Raw genomic sequence first — 24,331 nt, 5'->3', positions numbered from 1 at the left:
AATGCTTTTGAATGATGATATATGCATGAGTGTGGTAAATTTACACACAATTGAATGCTCGCCTTGCAGCCGGAAGCAGTTTAAAATTTTGGGTGTGCAGCAGGTGGACTCAGACAACACCAGACTCTAAACCAATATTGATTGGAGCAGCTTGTTTGCTCCCCAGTTAAAGCAGACACAATATCCAATGCTTTTCTACCAAATGATGCAAAGTTGTTATTATTGAACGTTGTAAATCATAATTTTCAATGGATTAAAATTATTAGAACACTACAGCACATACAAGTTCTTCTCGTAAAATACTGCCACAATGCACACAGTAACTCCAAAGCGAGGTGCCTGGAGGTCAAACAATTTTTGAAGCGGTGTACGCTTTTGAGATCAAGTTACACTTTCCTTGTGAATGTAATGGAAATTAAGTATGCTGCAACCATATGCCATATGTTTACATTTACAGTGTAGTGTTCCCGAAAGTATGCATTGAAAGAGTATAGGGCAGGCTAATGATAACGGGAGCTACATAGTAATTTTTTTGTGATTTAAAGGCAGTGGACGCTATTGGTAAGTGTCAAAGACTAGTCTTCACATTTGGTGTATCTCAACATATGCATAAAATAACAAACCTGTGAAACTTGAGCTCGATCGGTCTTCGAAGTTGCGAGATATTAATGGAAGAAAACCACCATGGTCACACGTGTGCTTTCATTAGATGCTTGATTTCAAGACCTCAAATTCTAAATCTAAGGTCTCAAAATCAAATTCGTGGAAAATTACTTCTTTCTCAAAAACTACGCCACTTCAGAGGGAGCCATTTCTCACACTGTTTTATACTATCAACCTCTCCCCATTACTCGTAATCAAGAAAGGTTTTATGATAATAATGATTTTGAGTAATTACCTATAGTGTCCAGTGCCTTTAAGTTTATCTTTGTTTGTTTAGGTATCACATGATGTACAAAGTCGTCCTGATCTGAGAACTCAACATCGAACTGACTCGAGTAAAAGAAGAGGAAGTGAGGACATGTATGGTACAGATGAACATCACAAGGTAAAGTGTTAAAGATTACTTGGCAGCATTGCCTACCCAACCCCACATCAAACACAAGGAAATGTTTCTGGTATCTGGGCACCCCCTGGGAGGCCACCAACACCAACTTTTTACCAAGGATCATGGCCAATAGAAAACATGACAAATAAAAACATCAAATGCCTGTTTGCATATAAACCTCTCAATAACCAATTCTATGGGAGGGGTTACCCAACCAATTTGACATGCCGGAGCAGAAACTCCCCTTCACCCAAGCGAATAACCTTTCAGGTAATTCTTTCTCGCCCAATGCTCCTCAACAAGTGCCAATCGGGGATCAGAAACAAACTTGGGCCCCAAAAGGAACTCTTCTGCTGGTAGTGTCATGGCCGAGCGGTTAAGAGCACCGGATTCAAGCTCTGGTGTTTGACCAGCAGAGTGTGGGTTCGAATCCCGGTTGTGACACTTGTTACTTAAAATTGGGGAGGTAGTGCTTTCTGCTCTCGGGCCAGGCTTCGGACTAATGATACCCAAGCCTACATCCGTATGGACTGTAAAAGGGGCAACCCTGTATCAGCCCTGGAAGTAGGTGGCAACGGCCTCTAGAGAAAAATCATTGTAACCCACACCTTGAAGTGGCCTTCAAGCCTTTTGTTTTGGCGACGTGCATAACAAAAATTTAAAAAAAATGTGTTGGAAATTGCCACTTTTGATCACAGTGCTTTGGGTGTAAATAACCAACAGGTTGGAAGAGCAGACACCATCAAACAAGATCAGCAGATGAAAAAACATCCAGGAGCAGCACAAAGGAAAAATCAAGACAAAACAGATAGTGGCATCAAAAAGGTAACCTTTTCAATTTTAAGAAAGTAAAATATGATGATGCACAAAATAAGATTGGTATTTGAGTTTTGGGGTATTGAAGTGAACAATGCACCAGCTATGATTCTTGATTTATTGGAATAGACCATATTGAATATGATGTCACTATTCAAATATCTGCCCTACAACATGGCGTCTGTGCGCATGTGTGTGGGTGTGTGCATGCATGTGCCTTAGAAATCAAACTGGGAACGCTACGCGCTGTGTGCTTCATTGATGTACGCGTTTTGACGCGCATACGGTTTGCCCTACAAGATGGCGACTTTCATAGCAAAAAAAGGGTTATTCCATATGGTCTGTAACTCGGATGGATCTTCTTTTTTTTGTGTTTTAATTATTAAAAGTTTAATCCAACAACTACAAACTATAACATCTTTTTCATGTAAAGAATATTTTTCATCACCTATGGCACTTTTTTTGACAGGAAAACTTACCAGATGATCCAGAGGAAGATGAACCAGAGGAAGATGAGCAACTGATTGAAGTGACTGGCTTCAAACAGTCCACAGATGATGAGGCCATTGGACTCTATTTTGAGAACGGTCGTAAATCTGGAGGAGGGGAAATAGAGACGATAGAGAGAGATTCAAAGACTGGTGTCATCAGAATTACCTTCAAGGACCAATCAGGTTAGTGTTATCTTGTTAATCATGAAATGTTTCTACGTGAAGATGAGTGAAAAACTCAAGGTAATCCATTCACCTTTTAAATAATATCAATTTTTGTCCGTTATCAATTGTTGAATTCTAGTTACTTCTAAAGTGGCCGGGAGAACGCACAAGGTATCAGGCGTCGCACTAAACGTTAAACTCATCACCAAGAAGAAACATCGTCCACTTCCGATCGAGGCACGATGTCTGTTTCTAGACGGGATACCAGATGGATGCTCCTCTGAGCATGTGAAGCTCTTTATTGAGAATAGAGCATCCATGGATGAGGAACCCACAGTCCGATATGGAGAGAAACCTGGAACAGCTATATGTACATTCTCTCGTGATATCCCAGGTACATGTACATGTATAATGGTTCTTTTACAACCAAACTTTTCTAATTGAACATTGAATGTCATGAATAACTTCAAAACACTCGAAACTTACCTACCAATGAGTCTGTTTACGGACTACAATACATTAGGATCGAGCTTTTGAATCATTCTTACAGTATGTTTAATGTACTTAAAATCCAGTGCCGGTGCACACTTAATCTATTAACTGTCAGTGAAAGAAAGGTGATAATCATGATAAGCAGTTCTAATATAGTGCTTTACTCTGCCCAAAATTCAACTCCATGTGCTGGTTATTTTTATGCAGAGCCATGTTTTGTTCACTATAAATTCATTCAGGTTTTTAAGTTTTTCTAAAAACCCATTCTGAAAGTGAAAGTGAGTTAATGTGTTTAAATTTGCAATGTCTTGTTTTACATAGACCTGGAGGATGTAATCGGAAAAATGTCTCGAAGAAAACTGAAAGGTGCTTTACTGAAGGCAGAGAAGGTTCATTATTCTGATGCCATCTTAGTGCAAGGTATGACAGTTATTTTTATTCTTTTTAAAATTTAAATGATAAACTACAAGGGAAACTGACTGGGTAGTTGTTTTAATAATTTGGGGTTGAACAAAGGAAAACTATTTAAATCAAGCTCTAGTCAAATTTCTTTTGTTCAACCCCAAATCTTAAAAAAAAAAAATTAACCAGTGCACATATTATGCGCGTGATGTTGCTTGGCAAATTACTCTCACAACTGAAATCTGGGCTTGCACTTTATAGGAGAGCGAATGCTGATTCCTGAAACATTTTGCATCATTCCTGCCCCTAGGTAATAATCCATGTAAACTTAAAGGCACTGGATGGACACCTTTGGTACTTATTGAAGACCAGTCTCCCAACTAACTTGCTATATCAAAAAATACGCGTACAAAAACAAACCAGAACAAATTTTACTTCGATTGGTTGTCAAAGTTGCGTCGAAGTTTATCTTTACAAAGGCAAGGCCATTTTTCGAAGGGTACTTGCATTGAGGTTCACTTCTCTCATGTGATATTCTTTGGTCATAATACCTATGGGTTATCTAAATATTTTGAAATGTAGGGATTCTTGAAAAGAATGAAAGAGTTTGTTTTCTCGAATTGAAAATACCTTAAAAACTTAATAAAGTGTGTTAAAAATACAGATATATTTAAGGTAGCTATTTTTTATTTGCTTCATTTCAGGAGTTCCACAAGACTTGGAAATGGTTGAGTTGTATTTCGACAACAAGAAGAAGAGCGGCGGCAGTGGAGTGAGAGAGTTACAACCAGGACCCATGGATGGACAGGCAATCGTCTACTTTGAAGACTGGAAGGGTATGTACATCATAAAATCAAATTGAGTTGTCATATTTCTATTAATTTTGCTGCTTCTACTTGATTGGCCATACTACCTGAGTCGGGTCACAGAATCTTGAATGCAGTTTCAAACCTCCAGGCCTAGGTCAAAGTCTTTTGTTTGGCTCTTTAGCTTGACTGACAGTTATGCTAACAATGGTTTAGTTTGGCCCAGTACCCAAATCAGGAAAAGAATTTGGTATAAAAATCTTCCACAAGGAATCCCTGTGATTCTGCTTTGTGCTGAGCAAGGGTGGAACATTAGTAATTGATAATCAAAACACAATTTATAGGCATTGCTGTCAGCTTGTTCATTTTGTTTGTTAGACCAGGGGTGGATTTCACAAAGAGTTAGGACTAGTCTTATCTCGAGTTAGGACTAGTTACTCGTCCTAACTTAGGACTATCCATGCAATTTGTATATCTCGTAGGACTAGTCCTAAGTCCTAACTCTATGTGAAATCGACCCCAGAACTTTTGCTCTTACGTTTCAATCCTTCCGTTTCATTCCTGCAGTGGTTCAGGATGTTTTAAGAAAAGGTCATCATAAGCTCAGTGGTAAAGATTTGCAGATTGAATCATATCATGACTTCCTGGGAAGACTGAGCCCGCTTGATGCCCCAACTCCACATATCCCTAAACCAGTGTCGATTGAAGTACAGGAATTGATTATGGAATTCCTCTTTGGGAAAGGTGCGAATACTAAGAAGAAGTTGCTGAAAGACTTGACCAAGGTGAAAGCCAATCTGTTGTGGCCAGATGGTTCTCAGAAGTCTCGAGCTAAACTAGAACCAGTAGAAGATGACTCCCAGCACCAATCATCATGGTTGAACTGGGAAAAGGAAGCTGTCGATGTTCTGACCGACTTCATGAGAGGATACAAAACAGCCAGAGTTCCAGTTCCGCAAACACTGTGGAAGGGTGCTGCTGATAAATTGCAGAAGATGACTACAGCTTGCTCGATGGTCCCAGATACTCAACTCTATGGAGTGATACTGGTCGGAGAGCAACGAGATGTTGATGTCACAGAAGCAACAATCAATGACATCATCATGAAGTTACAGAAGGAGGCTGACTATGATGCTCAGCAAACAACTGAAGAAATCAATTGGGATGCAGATAAGCTACAGCTTTTTACCTTGTGTGGGATTAAACAGGAGATTGAAAAGTCCTTTCCAGCTCTGAAGATTACAGTTTTCAGCTCATATGGTAAAACTGGCATCACTCTAGATGGAATAAGGAAAACCATCAAAGACGTGGAGCTAAAGATAAGGAGGATGATGGACACTTTAGAAAAGACAGAGGTCAAAGCCGGTAGTACCAAGGTACGATTTGTTCAGCGTGTTCCGGACAAAATTCATGAAGTTCTAGGGTCAAAGAATATTCATGCAGCTTGCAGTGGATCAGATGATGGGAAGATCACAATACATGGTGCTACTACCAGAGATGTCAGGGAAGCTAAAGCATACATCAACATTGAAATAGATGAAGATGAGATTGCAATCAAAGGACAGTCTGCTTTAGCTGTCTTACAAGGCCATGATGGGAAGAGACTTTTGGATTCGATCAACAATCAAAAGTTCGTCATGGCAGGCATCAGCCATGAGCCAGGTATTTGTCAGTTCTTCATTCAAAAAAGCTTGTAATAACCAACCATTAAACATTTTTTAATCGCTCTTGAATACAAATCCAGAAGAAATTATTTAGAGCTGTTTCATTTTTAGTCGTCGCAAAAATGAAAAGCACTTCAAAATAATCTTAATTCCTTGATGTCCAGATGAGTCATCTCATGACTCATCGGTTAATACAGCAAATAATTGAAAAAGCACTTATGATGGTAAATTGGTAAGATACATGCACATATTATACAAATCTTGGCCTGACTTAAATTTTTCAGAAATGCCAACTAAACCACTCATTAACAAGCAGCGAAAGGTATTATTGCAGAAAATGTAAACTGAACGTTCATTTATTTGAAATGTGATGACATCAAGTGAGGATAAAGGGAAAATACTGCCATGTTAAAGCCAACCGTTTTATTTTAAAAATGTTTACTTGTGGCTAGCGCAAGCATTTACGTGTCATGAATTGATGTTATGTTTATTTGCAGGTGCCAAGTTTATTCAACTTGCAGGATTTAAGAGAAATTTGGATGAAACAAAGAACCACATCATGGATTTTCTCAAGAAAAATGTCATCATCAAAAGCACCATTCCCTCAAATAAGAGCAAAATACGCCTCATTACCACATATCATGGTCCGGAATTGGAAAAAGTAACACAACAACATCAACAAAATCTTGTAGCTATCCAGCCACAGATGAGTGGAAGGAACAGAGGATTTATCATCCAGGGCAATGAAGAGGGTTTAGAAGCAATCCGCCAACTGGTCACTTCATTAGTACAAGCGGTAAAAGAGAAACAGTATCCTGTATCCAAGACGGGCATGGCTAGACTGTTCCGTCAAGAGAAAAGCAAGAAATTCTTGGAGTCTGTCGAGAGAGAATTTCATTGTGTGATTACCACCGATTGCAACGAGGAGAGTGATGATGATGAAGACGAGGAGGGAGCTGGACATGCATCAACAGCCACTCAAATACTTTATAGTGTCACTCTACCAGAGAGCAGATGCAGGTTAAGAGTGTGTCAAGGAGACTTGACTATGCAGCGAGTGGACTGCATTGTGAATGCAGCAAACATTAAACTCGAGCATATTGGAGGATTAGCTGCAGCCGTTCTTGAAGCAGGTTTGTAATTCTCATAAAAAGTAGAAATTGTTAAGTGAGAAGGTTTCTTAGTTTTTCCTTTCTCCAATGCTTATTTCTGTCTCTTTGTCTCTGTTAAATCATGTCTATTTCTCTGAAATTAAAGTAATGACATGTACATATCCATTGGTAAATGTTATAAGATTTCGCAAGTGTGTTGTAAATGAAATGGGGGTCTTGTTGCTCTATGTAAGAAAAGGTGCTAGTTCATGGTATTATTGTTTCTTTGGTATACTTATATCAAAGAAATTAAGTGAGAGTTTGGTCAAGCTTATATATTTCGAATTGATAATTGTAAGAACGTTTGTGACATTTTTCACATCTTAGGTGGACCTGTCATACAGACTGAAAGTGACGACATTCTGAAGCAGAAAAGGCGTAAATTACATGTAGGTGAAGCAGTTCTTACTTCTAGTGGCAACCTACCATGCAAGAAGGTGATCCATGTTGCTGGACCAAGATGGCAAGCTTGGGGAAGGACAACCCCTGGTGGCGTCACCAAAGAAGAGCAACAGCTGTTTGATGCTGTTTTAAACTGCCTCCAGCTTGCAGCTGAAGAGAAGTTTCAGTCCATTGCCATACCAGCAATCAGCACAGGAGTGTATGGCTTCCCTGTTCAGCTTGCTGCACAGCAAATCTTGAATGCTTTGGGTCAATTTGTTTGGTTTACACCAAACTCCAGCATCACAGATATAAGCCTGACCAACCATGATCAGCCAACTTGTGCTGTTTTCATGCAAGCTGTGGCTGAAAGGTTTGCTGGCTGCCTGGATGACCAAGCTGCAGGCACTGATGTTGATGTTACCACGGCTGCAGCGGGTGAGTAGAATTGAGCCATTGTTTCACAGATATTTAACCCTCATAGTCAAGCACTGTTTGCTGTCGTCTTCTAAAATAGAGGAAGGGTCATGATTTATATTTGGTCAATGTAATGCTTATTAAGAAAGATACGTTAAAAGTAATCTGTGAAAGTTTACAGTGTCTATTTGTTGAGAGAACAGCAAAAGAATGTCGTGGCATTTCATAACAATAATTTAAAAGAACGTTGATCAATTCTTGTTTAGACAGGCTGGTGCCAACTACATCTCTGGCTGTATTGAGGGAAAGCATCCATATTCAATCGGACTCTGGAAATATCAAATAATCGCTTGCAGGACTTTCAAAGATTAAAAGATGATTAACCTCGGGTGGAACACAATTTTTTTTAAGTGAAACCAGCAGCCTCCAGATTGAAATGCTGTTACTCTACCAACTGTAGTTGGCCCTATGTTGAAATGATTTGTGATTCACTTTCATTAATTTCTAATCATTACCAAAGTATGATCCTGGCTTTTTCCACTCACTCAGCTGGTGGCCCAGATAGAAACATAGCCATCCCAGTTGGTCTACCAAACCCAGCAATAGAAACACCAAGATTCACTGTTTCTGGACTGAATGTTGTAACACTTGAAGGCCTAACCATCAAGATGACCAAGGGAAGCATTGCAGTGGAAGCGGTAAGCCTCTAGTTTGTGCCTTTTAAGATCAATACGCCTCTCTTAATATTTATGAATGAGGTACGTCACAATTCTAACCCAAAATGAGGCCATGCCTATAGCCTCATCTTGGGTAAGAATTATGACGCCATGCATGAATATTTAGAGAGGCGTATAGTTATAGAATTACTACCAGGGTGTTTGATGATGGGGTATACTTAGAGAAGGTTTTATAATTTTGGATTGAAAATGAATGGGTTCCAGTCCCGGCATTATTTCTGGCAAGACATCTTCCGAGCCAGTCTCTACAAGATTTCATTTCATTTCATTTCATTTATTAATTTCACAGGCAAAAATTCAAGCACAGACAATAAGAACAGAAGAAAACAAAAACAAGAACAAACAATACAATAACAAAAAAGCAGCACCCCTGAAGGATTTTAAAAAAGTAAACTAAATTACTATCGAGTTAATCTCCTGATGCCACAATTTACGAAGAGACAAAAAGGGACATTACAGATGGACATTATTAAAACATGGCATACAGTATAAAAATATAGAACTATACAAGCAGTTAAAACTATAAAAGCACTAATGGGCATTAAAAATACAAAATCGTTAAAAGAGAGATTCTAGTTAATTATGCAAAAGGCACTATAAATTTGAGAAATAAAAAACAGCAGCAAGGTATTTGATTGGGCAAGGCAACTAGAAAGTTAAACTGTTTTGGTTAAGGGGACCTCCTCGCCAGGGACTAACAAATGATTCCTGAGGGAATTTGTGAAGGAGGATAAACTATGGATAATTGTATCTTTAATGCAGGCCGGTAGTTCGTCCCATAATCTAGGGAATCTGTGAAAAAGAGAATGATGGGCAGCATTGGAACGAGCCCGATGATGGACAAATTTCACAGATTCGATATATCTACAATTAATGGGAATTAGAGTGTCCGTGTCAATGTCAAATTTGTTATATAAACATTTAATAACAAACGTAATTGAAAGGAAATGAACCCTGTTGATTAAAAGAGGCAGACCCAGCTTGACACACCTATCAGAATATTCAATTTCATTTACAGAATCAATTAAAACCCTTCTCGGCAGACCCAAACAAAAACGGGTGAATCGCCTCTGTACCTTCTCTAGCGTTTTTTGCTGAGTCGAAAGAACAGGGCACCAGACTGGAGCTGCGTATTCAAGTATGGGTCTGCTAATTGAGCGATAAAGTAAAGTCAGAATGTAAGGGTTTCTAGTTTTAACTACTCTACCAATAAATCCGTTGAGTCTAGTGGCTTTGGAACTGACTTTATTAACATGTGTTTTAACATGTGTTAAGTCCCTGGAGATAATAACACCCAAGTATTTGTAACTATCCACATTTTCCAAAGTGTTTTCAGCAATTTTATATTTTTAAGAATCTGTGTAATTTGTCATCTTCTTCTACCTAATTGTGTTAGGTTGATGTTATCGTAAATACAGCGGGGAGTGACATGAACCTGACAAGTGGGAAAGTATCCCAGGCAATATCCCAAGCAGCGGGGCCCACCCTCCAGCAAGAATGTGACACCTTGATAGCTATTCAGGGCAATGTAGCATCCTGGTTGTTTGTGGAAACAGGACCAGGTCTTCTTACCTGCAAGAAGATCTATCATTGTGTATGTGAAGGATATAAGCAACTTCAATCTGAGCAGGTGAGAGTCGATGCAGCTACATGTACATTTTGTAGATCACCAGGGCTTGAGATGTTAGCCACCGTAGCCCAGGGTACAAATATTGGTTATTTGTGGTGGGTTCTAGTCAACAGCACTTTTTTATGTAGGTTAATGGGGTTGTCACTAACTAGCACTGTTTGAAAAATGTCTATTCTACCATGGAAATTACACACAGATCACTATAGGGCTTGCCACAATTCATATGGGCCTTTCAAAAGCGCAACTGAGAAGCAATGAAGGAGGTTATCTGGTTGTGGTGTCTTACAGATGGTAAAGATTTTCTTAAACATCAGCTCAATAATAATCTGTCACATTCAATTTTTTTTCTTTTTCTGCTGTATCAACAATTATTGAAATACTTTCAAAATGATGAACAAGTTTGATTTGTACAACTTAATCCTAGTCGCAATTATTAATGAGTGACTTTTTCCTTCCTGTGGACGTTAACAAATGAGTTTTTCTATTGTTTCAGCTTTTAAAGAAGCTTGTTCTAGAACTAATGGTAAATGCTTCCAGAAATGGCATGACTTCAATGGCAATTCCTGCACTTGGAACAGGAAACCTGAGTTATCCACCTGCTGTCACCGCTCGCTGCATGTATGAGGCAGCTTTTGAATTCAGCAGCCAACATCCAAATGGATCTCTGAAGGATGTGCGCTTTGTTGTGTATGACAAAGACACTACAACTATCAAGGTAACAACATCAAAAAGATATATCATTCAAAAAGTCTAGAATTCTTAAAATTATCAATTGCTTTCCTCTGTGGCCTTTTTCACGTTCATAATCCAAATTTTCTTTCACAATGTCTGACATTTTGTTCCGCTCACATAGTTGCATCAGAAGGCAGTGTTTGTTATTTTTCAAACTCATACAATTGTTTTCAAACAGAAATTGCACAGAGGGCAAGCGCTGCAAAAAGAGAGAATGTTTGTATGCGGCTAATGGCGGCGTGGTGCAGACCCATTCATGTGTCGGCTGATTGGACACCTCTTTGGCGTTTGCCAACCAATAGTTGTCTGTACGCATGCATGAATGTAACTAGCATATTTCATTGGGGCTAGGCTCATAGAACTATGAGTAACTAGTTAAGGATTAAGTTTACCTGTCGCTGTCATTTTAAGGGATTTGAGGCCGAAATTCAACGACTTGATCCTTTATCTCCTGGAGCCATTGGAGGGTCTACTGGAGGAGCCACTGGAGGAGCTTTTGTAGGTGCCACTGGAAATACAAACAAGAAGAAGAAGTTGAAGAAAAAGAATTCAAGTTCAGCAGGAGGTAGTCTTATTAATTCTTCAGACCATTAATTATTCTATTATTCGCTGTATAAGATAGTAGTGACTAACTTGTTTTAAACAACGTGATTTTGTTGTATTTTTGCCCTTTAATGTTGAGAAATTTCAATGTTGACAAATTTTGCATTTTATCTGTTCATCAACCCTCATGGCTGTTTAACTTGCACACAATTTTTTTATAATTGAAACATAGCTGTAACTGACCGGGAGTCATACTCAGAAATAAAAAGAGACTCATCAGGTTTTCTACAGAGCAACATTGGCTCAGTGTGTCTTCAAGTCCAGCAAGGAGATCTTGTGCGAGAAACAACTCATGCAATTGTTAACAGCGTTGGAAAGGGCTTAAACCTGCATGGTAAGTCGGTCTACTGTATTAAATAAATTTGGACTTATAGCAGTACCATGGCAGTGAATATACACACTGTGCAAGTTGCCATGAATGATGAATGGAAAAGGTGCCAGAATCAATTTCGCCTTCAAGCTGCATTTTTGTTTAGATCTGCAATTAGATTTATTTTAAGCATTAAAATGTAAAATGAAGAACAGAGTTGATGAATTCAAATAGAAGAATCGGGGGGTCTAATCAGAAGTTGGTATATCTCCCAAATTTTTTGATAGTCAGATAGGTTGCTCAGATTGTGTACTCCATTACAAATTATCCTCACGGACATTATTGCTCCAGATTTTGGGCGATATCTCAAGAACACTTACACCTTTTGAAGTAAAATTGTCATGGGTTAGTTTTATAAATCAACACTTATTCCTAAGATTAAAACAATCAAATGGTTCTAAAAAATAAGTAAAGGCATAGGGCCCTTAACGCTCGATCATATTTTGTTTTAAAGGCAGTGGACACTATTGGTAATTACTCAAAACAATTATTATCATAAAACCTTTCTTGGTTACAAGTAATAGGGAGAGGTCGATGGTATAAAACATTGTGAGAAAAGGCTCCCTCAGAAGTGCCATAGTTTTCGAGAAACAGTAATTTTCCACGAATTTGATTTCGAGACCTCAAGTTTAGAACTTGAGGTCTCGAAATCAACCATCTAAATGCACAACTTTGTGTGACAAGGGTATTTTTTCTTTCATTATTATCTGGCAAGTTTGATGACCGAACAGGTGTGCTATTTTATGCATATGTTGAGATACACCAACTGTGAAGGCTAGTCTTTGACAATTACCAATAGTGTCCACTGCCTTTAATCTTTTACAATTGTGTATTAATGTGCTGCACACTTAAAGGAACATTACATAATTGGTTTTTGCTAACAAAACAGTTGCTGGCAGTGTAAGCACTTTATGGAATCCATGATATACATAAACTGACAAACCTGTCGAAGTTTGAGAGCGATCGCCCATCAGGGTCACGAGAGAATAGTGAAAAACCGATTAAAAATTTTGCATTGCATCGATGCCAAAATAAAAATGAATAAAACGCTCACTGAGCGATGAACTCCAAACGCGAAGTTAGATTATTTATTTCTCATCAAATATGATATTTCAGACAGAAATATTTCAAGGGATGTTTTCTACTATCATCATCATTAGACTAAGTTTTATGTAAATCTGTGATCTTCACGATTTTTGTTTCTTACCAATTCTGTAACGTTCCTTTAATTAATTGTCTTCATGGTTGTAATTTAGTCTACCTGTTCCTTGTAATGTATATTTGAAAATCACAACTCAAATTCCATGTCTTAAACATATTCATTCTCAGGGCCTGTTTCTACAGCTATCTTGAAGGATGGAGGAGAACTTGTAAAGAAACAATGTGACAGCCTTGCCAAAAAACGTTAGTGCGATGCTCAATACATTTTTAGAATTATTTTCTTCTTCCACAAAGTTAGTGCGATGCTCAATACATTTTTAGAATTATTTTCTTCTTCCACAAAGTGGGATTAAGCTGGTCTTGCATTGTGTCATTTGAGCTCAGAGTACAATACATTGTTTGGTTTTACAGTTGTTTGTTGTTGACACATTTGTGTGGACTGTAAGCTGACATACAAAAATCTAAGATGACTGAAATTTAAAGGCTCAGAACTTAATAAGGTGCAGACCTTGTGAAGAATTAACCAAACCAAAAAGGTTGGACACAGACTAAGAGTTCTTGGACAGAAACCAGTTTCTTCAGATCCAAGTTGGAGACCTTGAGAACCTATGACTGAGATCAAAACCAAAATGTACAAGGACCTTGAAGTTCAATCATAATATTTCAATTGCTCTAGATGGCCAACAAACCTCTTTGTATCCCAGACTATGAGTCACAGGTCCAAAGGCAGGCCCTAAAAATGAGGATTTATAATCGCAAACGGTCAGCAGACAAAGACTCAAAAGTCTATGACCAATCTAAGAAGCTTATTCAGTGTCCATTAGAAGACCTTAAGACTGCTGATAAATCAATGAACAGTCCCGGTGTACAATCAAAAAGTATCTTTGACTGATACAGAGACCCATCTACATGTAGGTCTAACTAGAGGACACAGATAAAGAAGTCTACCAACCCATAAGGGTCCAAGCTAAAGCCTCAAATTTGTTTGAGGAGCCCAGACTTTATGATGTGGAATGGTGAAGAACCTTCGAACAACAACTCTCAAAGGTCCAAGAGAGACACTTTATATTTCTTAGGTTGATGGTTTACTACAACCAGTCCCTTTTTAACTGTCTAAAAATACATACAGAAGCAACAGTCTCATAGGTCGACAGTTCCTCTTACAAAGACAGATCCTTATTAGGTCAAAAACAAAACATAACATTATTTCTTAGGTTATACAATGGAGACCATGAAGGAGACCAGACGCCAATGTCCAAGGTGGAGACTGTAATATTAAACACCTTTTTAATTTTTAAACAATTACAGATCCACATGAAACCGTTTATACCACTGGAGCAGGTCGCCTTCTCTGCAAGTCCATTTTCCATGTTGTGACTCCAGAAACACCGGAGCAGATGAAGGCAATAGTAGCTAAGGCCTTACAACTGGCCGAGAAGAAGGGCATCCCATCTCTTTCTTTCCCAGCTCTGGGGACAGGTATTAACTAACTTGTCAAGTAATGAGGTGCATTTGGCTGAAAAGCCTTGTTTCAAATTCTGTGATCTAAACCTTACAGGCAGTCGACACTCGTGGTAATTACTCAAAATATAAGTTAGCATACAACATTACTTAGTAAAAAGCAGCGGAGAGCTGTTAATGGTATAAACATTGTGAGAAACATCTCTATCTGGAGTAATGTATTTTTTGAGGAAGCAGTTTCTAACTCCAATATTTGAATCTGAGAAAGATCAACTTCGGGTCTGAAGCCTTACTTGGGCATCTAATCTTAAATCTTAAATTTTGTGCAACAAGGGTGTTTCTTTCATAATTTTTTTTTGCAATTTCAATTACCAATTGAGCCCTAATTTTCACAGATTTGTTATTTTGTATGCATACATGTATGTTGGGATACACCAAGTGAGAAGACTTTTGACAATTACCAAATGTGTCCAGACTTTTTCAAACCCATGTAATTTTTATTTTCAATACCCCACAACTTGTAATTCCTATTCTTGTAACGAGCCAAAAACAATCCATTCATTGTTGCTTTTGATTGGGTGTTTGGGCTGCAATAAGCATTCTTTATGAAATAATGGTTGGAGAGACGATTTAAATAATGTTTCACATAAGTACTTGGAACTGTTAAGGATGTAACAATAAGTTTTTATGCTACTTCCAAAAGTACAATATAAACTAAACAAAATAACAAATTTGTATACAGAGGAGGTATTTTACATTGTTATTGTCAATGTGGCTTTCCTTATTCAGGTAGAATTGGTCAAACGGAGTCCTGTGCAGATATTATGCTGAAAGCCATTGGAGAATTTGCATGTAGAAAAAAGCCACAGCACCTGCACCTGATTCGGCTGGTGGTCTTCCAGCCGGCAATGCTTCCAATATTTCAAAAGGCTTTGGAAAATAATGTGGGTCAATCCTACAAGCAGAGCAAGGGTTTTTTGCAGAAAGGAGTTGGTGAGTATTTTTAAGTTTTTGGATGGATCATTTTGTCACGTTAAAGATATTCTATAGAGTTTGTTATAAAGAACCATCATCTAAAGAAAAGAAAATTCATTATGAGTGAGTTGGAGTTATGAAAGCCTACATTTTTAATCTAAATTATCATCTCATAACAGATTTTCTTAGAATTTCTTATACCTACAGTCCTGTCCAAAAGGCTTTAGAGCCACATGACAATTAACATTCCCTCCCCATTCCCCTGCTCCTCCACTCATAGTTGTTTACCCATGCAGGAGTGCAGACCGCACAATGAGAGCAAACATTGAACAGGGCCTGGGGGCCCAATGAGGATTGCTGAGATTGTAGATTAGAACGGTATGACAAATTTCTAAATCTGGGTTAGTACCAGACTGATTTACTTGGAGAGCTGAGAGTCAAATAAGCTGATTTCTTGTTACACTTTAGCCAAGTCAGCTTGACTTTCGCCGTCAAAATACATAAAAACGTCAAAATGTTGAGACCCCTTTACTCTGCCGCAGTGTTCAAGGTAATAAGGAGGATTCCCCTAGATCCACTATCAGCCGCCCAGGTAGCAGTTTTAAAAAAAACATTGTGATGTTTCCTCAACAGATTATTTAACTAAGAAGGTTACTTCTGCTGTATACGGTGCTGAAGGTGTTGAAGATGACAAGAAAGAAGAAGAGCTTCAAGAAACGGTCATTCTACAGCTCAGTGCCATGGATATGAACTCCTTGATGAAGGCTTCAGACAAACTAGATACATTTCAAGCAGAGGAATTTCTATCTGAAGTATGTGTAGATTCCCAAAGTTAGTTACTTCAGTCCAATAGTGTAGATTCTCAAAGTTAGTTACTTCAGTCCAATACTGCATCAGTGCCCAAAATGGTGGACTCTTAATAAGTGGTAGTAATTTGCCTGATCCCAATCGAAATCATTTTTTGTTCAAGTACAATCCTTGATCAAAGAGAACCGAACAACATATGAACTAAATGAGCAGATGTGTTTTTTATTTTGTACATAATATTATATTTTATATTCAAAAGTAAAAATGTCATATTTTGATTTTGTATCCGACATAGGATTTTCCAGATCCGATGGGATTGCTTGACAAAATGACAGCGGAACACAAAGCTGAACTTATACGAATCGGAAGGAAACATGATGTTAGTATGTTGTGTTATATCTTTCTTAAACTCAAATTATAAAAATGTGGTCTGTCTTTCCTAAAAGTTACAAATAAATTAGTTGAAATTGTACAGAGCTATATTAAAGATAACCAAAATCAGTGTAGTTGGTGGTAGCAACAGCAGTGAGCTAAAATCACTACGCATGACCTGGTTGACCTGACAGAAACTCAAGTGCCTTTTTGTAAGACCTCTGCTGTGTGTCGCATAATAGTTTGCGCATTTAATTGCGTCCTCCCAAGTGAACTGGTTAAAAAAAGACAACATTTTAAAAATTACCATTTTTTCACACCATATTTTTGTTTGGTTATTTAACCTAACTATCAACCCCAGGTGACTGTGGAGCCTTCTAAAGGTCGGGCCAAGTTCATCCGCGTGGAGGGATGTAAATTCAACGTCAAGGATGCCTTACTGGAAATTTCACAGATGTTCACAAGAATTCAAAAGGAGGAGAATGAGAAGCAAAAGATGGAACACCTCGCTAAAGAAGTGAGTGCAGATATTCATGATTTCAGACATTTTTGGGTGAACAATAAATGTGTGTGTTTGAATAAGGCCTAGGTAAGGTGTTTTGTGTATGGATGTTGAGTAAAAGGAGCGGAAACCCAAAATTGAGTGGAAAACCGTGTAAGTTCAATGTGCTGTGACTGTGAGTGTGACGAATTTCCTCCGTCACTCACAAAAATTGTTCCAGCTTTTAAAACAAATTACTCGGTTAGGGTAGTTATACCACAAGTGGTAATTACGTTTTACCTGCTCTCAATTTTCGTGAGATTTTTTACTGATTTCTCAAAAAGCGACATTTTGCTAAAATCAACCCCAGTGAAATAAAGTGACAAAGAAGTACTTGATTTGGCCTGTCTAGTTAACAGCGCCATGGCAGTAACTTAGTACCCAGTACCGAAAAGTTACCGGCTGTTCACACTTGGACTTAATATCGGTAAGGTACAATTTGCAGCGATAAGTTAACAATTTTAAATCCTTGGTAGAGCCATCAGTGGGAGACTTTGCTAATGACATCGCGCTGATGTCTGACCTAGTCGAGCAGGCCCAAGTCCTCCTACACCATGTAGAAGTTGAGTGCATAGGACTCAGGCTCAATGCAAAAAAAACTTGGTACTCAACTTGCAACACGCCCGAACACACTCCATTAAAGACGCTGGAGGGTAGAGCACTGAATGCAGTCCCTGACTTTAAGTACCTTGACCATGCAGGACATCAGGGTTTAGGAACGGAAAGGCATGGAGGGCACTCGCTGACATGAAGAAATTGTGGAGCTCCACCATTAGCCGCAATATAAAATTCTCTTTCTTCTTGGCAACCATCGAGTCGGTGCTTCTGTATGGGTGTGAAACATGGTCTCTAACTCCAACAATGGAGAAATCGTTCAATGGATGCTACACACGCATGCTCCGAGTGGCCCTCAATGTATCCTGGGAGGACCACATAACCAGTGACAACCTGTATGGCAACCTCCCTAGGGTCGGAGACAAAAACGCAGCCCGTCGGATGCAGTTAGCAGGCCACTGTTACAGGCACCCGGAGTTGGAGGCACACAGTCATTCTCTGGAAACCAACTCATGGGCTCAGAAGACGTGGAAGATAAAAAATGTCCTACCCTGGGGTGCTGCAAAAGGACATCGGTGTAGAATCAACAGACAAACTAGCCACCCTCATGCAAGGCAGAATTACTTGGAAAAGCTGTACTCGAGCCTGCCTGTGGGCGACTGAGTGAGTGAATTCAAGTTCCAATGTGAACACGGCTTCAATCAATCTTGTTACTTTTATTTAAACTACAGGTCAAGTGGAAGTACAGCACTTCATCAGGCATGGAAGACTATGATGAAGAGGTTAATGCCCTCCTAGAGGATGCTTACCAGAAGAAAAAGCCAACGGTCACACTTGATCTTGAAGAAGGGAAGGCAATCATTGACTTCCAACAGATGCAGGAAACATCAAATGGAAGCATAATAAACGTCCATCGTGTCGACCTGAAAAGTGGTAAAAATGTGCAACTGGTTGTTTTTGTTTATTATTTTGTAACAAATGACTTAATAGTGAAATTTATACTTGAGGTTAAAAAATATGCAAAACAATACAATTAAACTCCCAGGCTAGCCAACCGGACATATTGTTTGTAAAATACTTTGAACTATGAAGGTCAAAGAAGGTTTAATGGGAAGCACTTCAAAATTACTTAGCTGATTGCAAGACTTATTTGCATCGTCCCAATCAACCCCTGGCCAAATTCCATGGCTTTGAAAATCATGGAAAAGATAAGGTGCCAAGGGTAGTAGGAAAATCCACAATAAACGTACAGTAGAAAAATCACAGGCAATCAAAGAATATATGCTTGTGTACACACTTATAACCATTCTTAGCTATTTGTAAGTTGTGATTTTTGTTCTAAACCTACTCAATTTACTAGGCCCTGTACATAAAAACTATCTGAAGCTTCTAGTCTGTTAAAATTGCAGTTTAAATTAATCATTGTGCATTTTATCTGCAGCTGCCAGATTTGAACCACCAAGTAACTGGATACCGATGATGAAAGGGGAGTCAACCAAAATGGTAAAGCTGACTGCAGGAACTCAGGAGTACATAGCGGTAGAAACCCAGTTTCGGGCATCTATGAGTCCTTTCAACAATATTATCGAGGTATTTATTACTTTCATATATTGACCAAATTCACCTAACATCATCACCAGAAATAATTCTTGTTGTGCTATTTTGACAGTCATATGAGCAAGACACGTCACCATAAGCTTCTCCACCCAGGGTTAAATGGGTACCTGTGAGGGCAGATTTGGTTCTTGTGATTGATTAGCTTAGGACGCTACGTACTTGGCGGCACAGGCTGTATACTCCCCAGGGAGTTGAGATGGTTTAAGGAATGATTTAAGGGGTAATAATTTAAGGGATTCCAGGGGTAATAATGTTGATGCCCCATGAGCGTCACTACATGACGTGACAGACCTGAGCGCTGTATAAGAAGCCACTATTATTATTATTATTATTATTATTATTATTATTATTATTATTATTATTATTATTTATATTCACTGTGTGTTTTGGTGTCTGAAGTTGTGGTTGATTTAACTGTACCCGTGTGAAAATAATTGGAAAATATTTGTGTAGTACATTTGAAACGTACTTCGACCGTACTTTTTTTGTATGACTTGTAGATAGAGAGAATTCAAAGTCAAGATTTGATGATGCAGTATCAAGCCCGTAGAGCTGCACTAGAGAATCGTCTGAACAGAACTACTAGTATTGAGATGATTCTCTACCATGGAACAGATGAGCAAACCTCTAAAAAAATCAGTACACAGGGATTCAACCGCAGCTTTTGTGGGAAGAATGGTAAGTTCTATTCATGTATAATTTACAAATAGTTTCTTTTACCAGATGCCCAACTATGAACATCATTACTTTCAAATTCTATAAAATACACTGAACAGAAAAAAATTTCAACTTTAAATAAAATTGTAATTCAACACCTGATGACATCATCATGATGTCATGAAAACTGTGCTGTGGTTCGATTGGACGATTTTCAAGGTTCAATTAAGTTTAAATCTTGAGCTACATGTATGTAACAGAGAAGAGTTCTAGGGAAGACGAAAGGTAGAACTGAAAATCAAAACAAAATCAAGAGGTGTTTGGCACATATTGCACGAACACCTAAACAGAACTTTAAAATAACAAATTAAAATACTTTACTTTGAATCATTAGGAGATACATTTGAATTTCATTTGTCAACATTCTTCCAAAGTGCGCAACCCTGTAGTTCAAGACTTCTCAATAGGTATTTTTGTGTCTCTTTTTCTCAGCAACTGTGTATGGAAATGGCACCTACTTTGCTGTCTCAGCGAGCTACTCTGCACAAGCTCATTATGCTAAACCAGATGCAAATGGCACAAAGCATATATTTGTGACAAATGTTCTCGTTGGAGATTTCATCAGAGGCAGCCAAGGAATGATAACTCCACCTCCCAAACCACAGAATCCTGCTGAACTGTTTGACAGTGTTGTAGACAACATGAATGCTCCAGGCATTTATGTCATATTTCATGACGCACAGGCATACCCAGAGTATCTTATCAAATTCCAGTAACAAGGAACCAGTCCGCATGCCTTGGTCTTTACATGATTTCAGGCATTTTTTATCGACTTCCCTTCACTTTGAATAGTTCTGGAAATATGTTTTCTCGAAAATGCGACAACAGAAAAAAGCCTTTATGATAAAATTTACCTCTTTAAATTAATGGTTTCCCTGTATTGTAAACCTGTAAATAATACACTGCATGATGTAACATTGAGCGTTCTTTCTTGGCTGTTTCCCATTTTCAAGATTTGTTATCATTGTACAATTACGAATCCATGTTGTGTGTTAAAAAATCGTGTAAGATATAAACTGATGCAACTCTTATATTATTTAAAACCATTTTGCTAGCATGTCATTTTGCCTCAATCCCCCCATATTCGCTTAGCCTATGTCACAGACCGAATGGTCTGGACTTGGATGAGAGTGGAATTGGGCGGACCATACGGCACTAGTCCTTCCCCTGCACTTTGGCAATTGGGTAGAAGGATTTGAGACTTAAAGGGTTTTAAACATAATATCCATACAGTAGAATGTTCAAATTATCACTTTTGGTGTGTTTTTAAGATCAATTGCTTGGTTTTATGTCTAATGGGTTTCAAACATTTTGCATTTCTAACTTGTATCCATGGGTGCACTTCCTTAAGGGCGAGTCACACTGCAGCGATAACGAAAACAATAACGGAAATGACGCAAAAGGGAATGCATTCTATTGGTTGAATGAGTGTGTGCGTATTCTGCGTTGAGCAATTCAACCGATAGAATTTGTTCTCTTTTCGTCGTGATCATTACCATTACCATTTTCGTTAGCACTGCAGTGTGACTCGGTCTTTAGTTCTTAGAATGGTTCCATATTGTCCTTAGAGGAGTAGGCATTATATAAGTCGTTACAACATTCTGGGTCTGTTCTAGACTTCTTACTTGAATAATAACTATTTTTACGGGCAAATATTGGATTTTTGTGTATTTCCTGGACTACGGGATGCTATATTTGCTTTTTTTTTAATGAATTGTAGGGTTATGGGTTCGAATCCATCCAAGGGGTCTGGTTCATATTTTTTCACCTGATTTGGAAAGCGCAAGTTAATATTACGTACCATACATTGGTGGAAGGAAAACCAAATTATGTTACTAAATTCATGGTACTTAAGATTTATCACAAATTGGTAAGACAGCTCAAACTGCATTTTTTTCACCAATGTCGAGTAGAATCATTCTGAATGCTGATGGGTGGACAACATTTAGGTCCTATCAATACAATTATTTTAGTTATTTGTATATAGGCAATTATACTCCAGTTTGTACGATAAAACACTATCTACATAAACATTTGAACCATATTAATTGATAAAGGTGGTTTGCCACTCTGATGGTCCACATTGTACAATTACTTTGTTGTTATTGCAAAATACATGTATTATATTGAAGCTAATCATTGTTCATATTACTCAGAAGCTAGCTCTTTGTTGACATTTCACAAGGACCAGAGGCATGCACATAGAGCCCTATATCGTTATTTGTTACGTGTATTCAGAAGACGATCAGAGCATACTGATCGAAACGTCGAGTAGAAACCAACGGTTCTTTTCAGAACCACCCCAACTCGTTAGAGATAGTCATTACATGGTGTTACCGAAAACCTATCTATACATGTATTCAGTTTAGTGCAGTTTTGGTTTCTTGATCCAAAGAATGTGGATCTGATTGTTTTTAAAGTTAAGTTGTTACCTCGGTAGTCTAGTTGGTAAGACACTGCTCTAGATTTGCAATGGTCGTGGGTTCGAATCCCACCCGAGAAACATGCCTGTGATATTTTTTTCACTGGACTTGGGAAAGTACTGAGTATACACATCGGTGTATGGAAGGGAAAAAAATAACATTCTTTATCCCCGATGCAAATTTAACATCTATTATAAGATTTACTGACCATAGTTGACTATGTTTCCTTTCAGTTGATAGGAACACATACCACTACCAGTAAATTCCTTAGAAAAAATTACAGATAATGTTTCACATTTATAAGTTGTTTCTGTGGAGACACATTAATAAGGAGGCCGGTCCTCTATATACCCAAAGAACAAATAGCCAAATAACACAACTTCTGGAATAAATAAAATTGAATAAAAAATGGTACTTACAGATAGCTCTATGACACCATTCCTCCTTAGGCTTGTTGTTTAGGATAATTTTGAGCACGGCAGGATATTTGCTTCCTACAAAGAGAAATATCTAGAGCTATTCAGTGTGCCCCGTCTTAAATTCTCAAAGCTAAAATTATTGGAAGCGAGCGTGAAAATGTTGAGTTGTTATTATAGACTAGTCCCCTGTCGTCTGCGGATAAAGATTCGTGTGACGTCAGATGTTCAGGCTAGACTTTATTGAAGTATGCAAAATAACAAAGTTGGACAGATGAACACTGAGGGCGCACAAATTGTTCTACACATTTCAAGTGAAAATATTTGACTGCTTAAGCTACAATGACGCTTGGTTGCAACCAATGACTAGTTTGTCACATTAAACATTCTTGTAAGGATATACTTTTGTCTTGTAAGCATTTTCAAAGTAAAGATAAATTTACCATCATTTAATTTTCTCTTTTTATTTTATTTTATAGAGTAGCCTATAATAATTATAGTTCCCACCAATTATTTCATGGTATACTTGTGCAACTCTTTGTCAAACAGGTGCTGTACTGAGTTAATACTATCGGGAGCTTTGTAATTTCTCGAGGTACACAAACAGCTTTATAAATATACACAGACTGAGTTAATTTCATTGATGTACAAAACACTCGCCTATTTTCAAACGAAAATTAAGAACATTTATATTCTTGTTCAACTTCTTGATTCTCTTCACTCACATGCCTGAGTTACTTTAAATAAGATTGAAAATAAAAACGGATCTGGGCAGTTGGTAATTTTCTGCAAACCAAGAAGAGATTGCATGATGACTTTGTATCGTGTGTCTAGTCTGTAAAATTCACCTTTCACATTATACAACCATGGGTCTAAGTATGGTAGCCCTAGCATGCCTAGTGATGTACTGCATATGGGCCGTTTTCTTAAAAGCTTCATAACTCAAATCTTACGCTACGCCATGGCACGATAACATTTTCTGCGTCGGGTTTTTGACGTCATATATTCCTCAATAAATACCCGTTTTTGTTCGTCTTCTCTCCTCAAACTGCTGCATTATTTCATGATGATGGATTAAAGAGGAATAAATGACGTCCAAAACCAAAGGAAAATGTATGCTGCCATGGAATGTGTGACTCCGGTAAAATTGGTGGATTTTGAAGCTTCGATTTGTTTTCTTCCCAGAAGCGGTTCCTCATCTAGGACTCTGTATCTTCAACGGCTATAATTAGGCTGTCCAAACATTGTCGTCCTTTTATTTAATCACAGGAAGTACAGTTTCACAACCATTCTAAAAATTATAAACAAGGGACCCCTGCTAAATTGCTGTCATGGGCTTTTAATTACGCTATGCGATGGGAATTCCCTTATCCCTGTTTTA

At 38.1% G+C, this 24,331-nt stretch overlaps 1 protein-coding gene across 2 annotated transcripts in view; it reads left to right on the top strand.

Annotated features, from left to right (window-relative positions):
* LOC139941235 (protein mono-ADP-ribosyltransferase PARP14-like) overlaps positions 1-23,766 on the top strand; it is a 32,871-nt gene extending 9,105 nt beyond the window's left edge. For both annotated transcript variants that reach the window (XM_071937710.1, XM_071937709.1), the window contains exons 5-28: positions 941-1,048; positions 1,772-1,873; positions 2,334-2,538; positions 2,660-2,914; positions 3,334-3,432; positions 4,119-4,250; positions 4,788-5,882; positions 6,382-7,017; positions 7,363-7,854; positions 8,383-8,531; positions 9,967-10,200; positions 10,694-10,915; positions 11,344-11,497; positions 11,708-11,869; positions 13,235-13,309; positions 14,375-14,545; positions 15,317-15,520; positions 16,136-16,314; positions 16,605-16,688; positions 17,043-17,198; positions 18,509-18,710; positions 19,219-19,367; positions 19,895-20,072; positions 20,544-23,766. In XM_071937710.1, coding sequence (XP_071793811.1) covers positions 941-1,048; positions 1,772-1,873; positions 2,334-2,538; positions 2,660-2,914; positions 3,334-3,432; positions 4,119-4,250; positions 4,788-5,882; positions 6,382-7,017; positions 7,363-7,854; positions 8,383-8,531; positions 9,967-10,200; positions 10,694-10,915; positions 11,344-11,497; positions 11,708-11,869; positions 13,235-13,309; positions 14,375-14,545; positions 15,317-15,520; positions 16,136-16,314; positions 16,605-16,688; positions 17,043-17,198; positions 18,509-18,710; positions 19,219-19,367; positions 19,895-20,072; positions 20,544-20,827 — 5,727 coding nt within the window. In that variant the 3' untranslated portion in view covers positions 20,828-23,766. The remainder of the gene's footprint in view (positions 1-940; positions 1,049-1,771; positions 1,874-2,333; positions 2,539-2,659; positions 2,915-3,333; positions 3,433-4,118; positions 4,251-4,787; positions 5,883-6,381; positions 7,018-7,362; positions 7,855-8,382; positions 8,532-9,966; positions 10,201-10,693; positions 10,916-11,343; positions 11,498-11,707; positions 11,870-13,234; positions 13,310-14,374; positions 14,546-15,316; positions 15,521-16,135; positions 16,315-16,604; positions 16,689-17,042; positions 17,199-18,508; positions 18,711-19,218; positions 19,368-19,894; positions 20,073-20,543) is intronic.
* The last annotated feature ends 565 nt before the right edge of the window (positions 23,767-24,331 follow it).

This window comes from Asterias amurensis, chromosome 8, assembly GCF_032118995.1.
Source record: "Asterias amurensis chromosome 8, ASM3211899v1".
Taxonomy (NCBI): domain Eukaryota; kingdom Metazoa; phylum Echinodermata; class Asteroidea; order Forcipulatida; family Asteriidae; genus Asterias; species Asterias amurensis.
The sequence above is the reverse complement of the archived record's forward strand: the minus strand, read 5'-3'. Positions and strand labels throughout refer to the sequence as shown.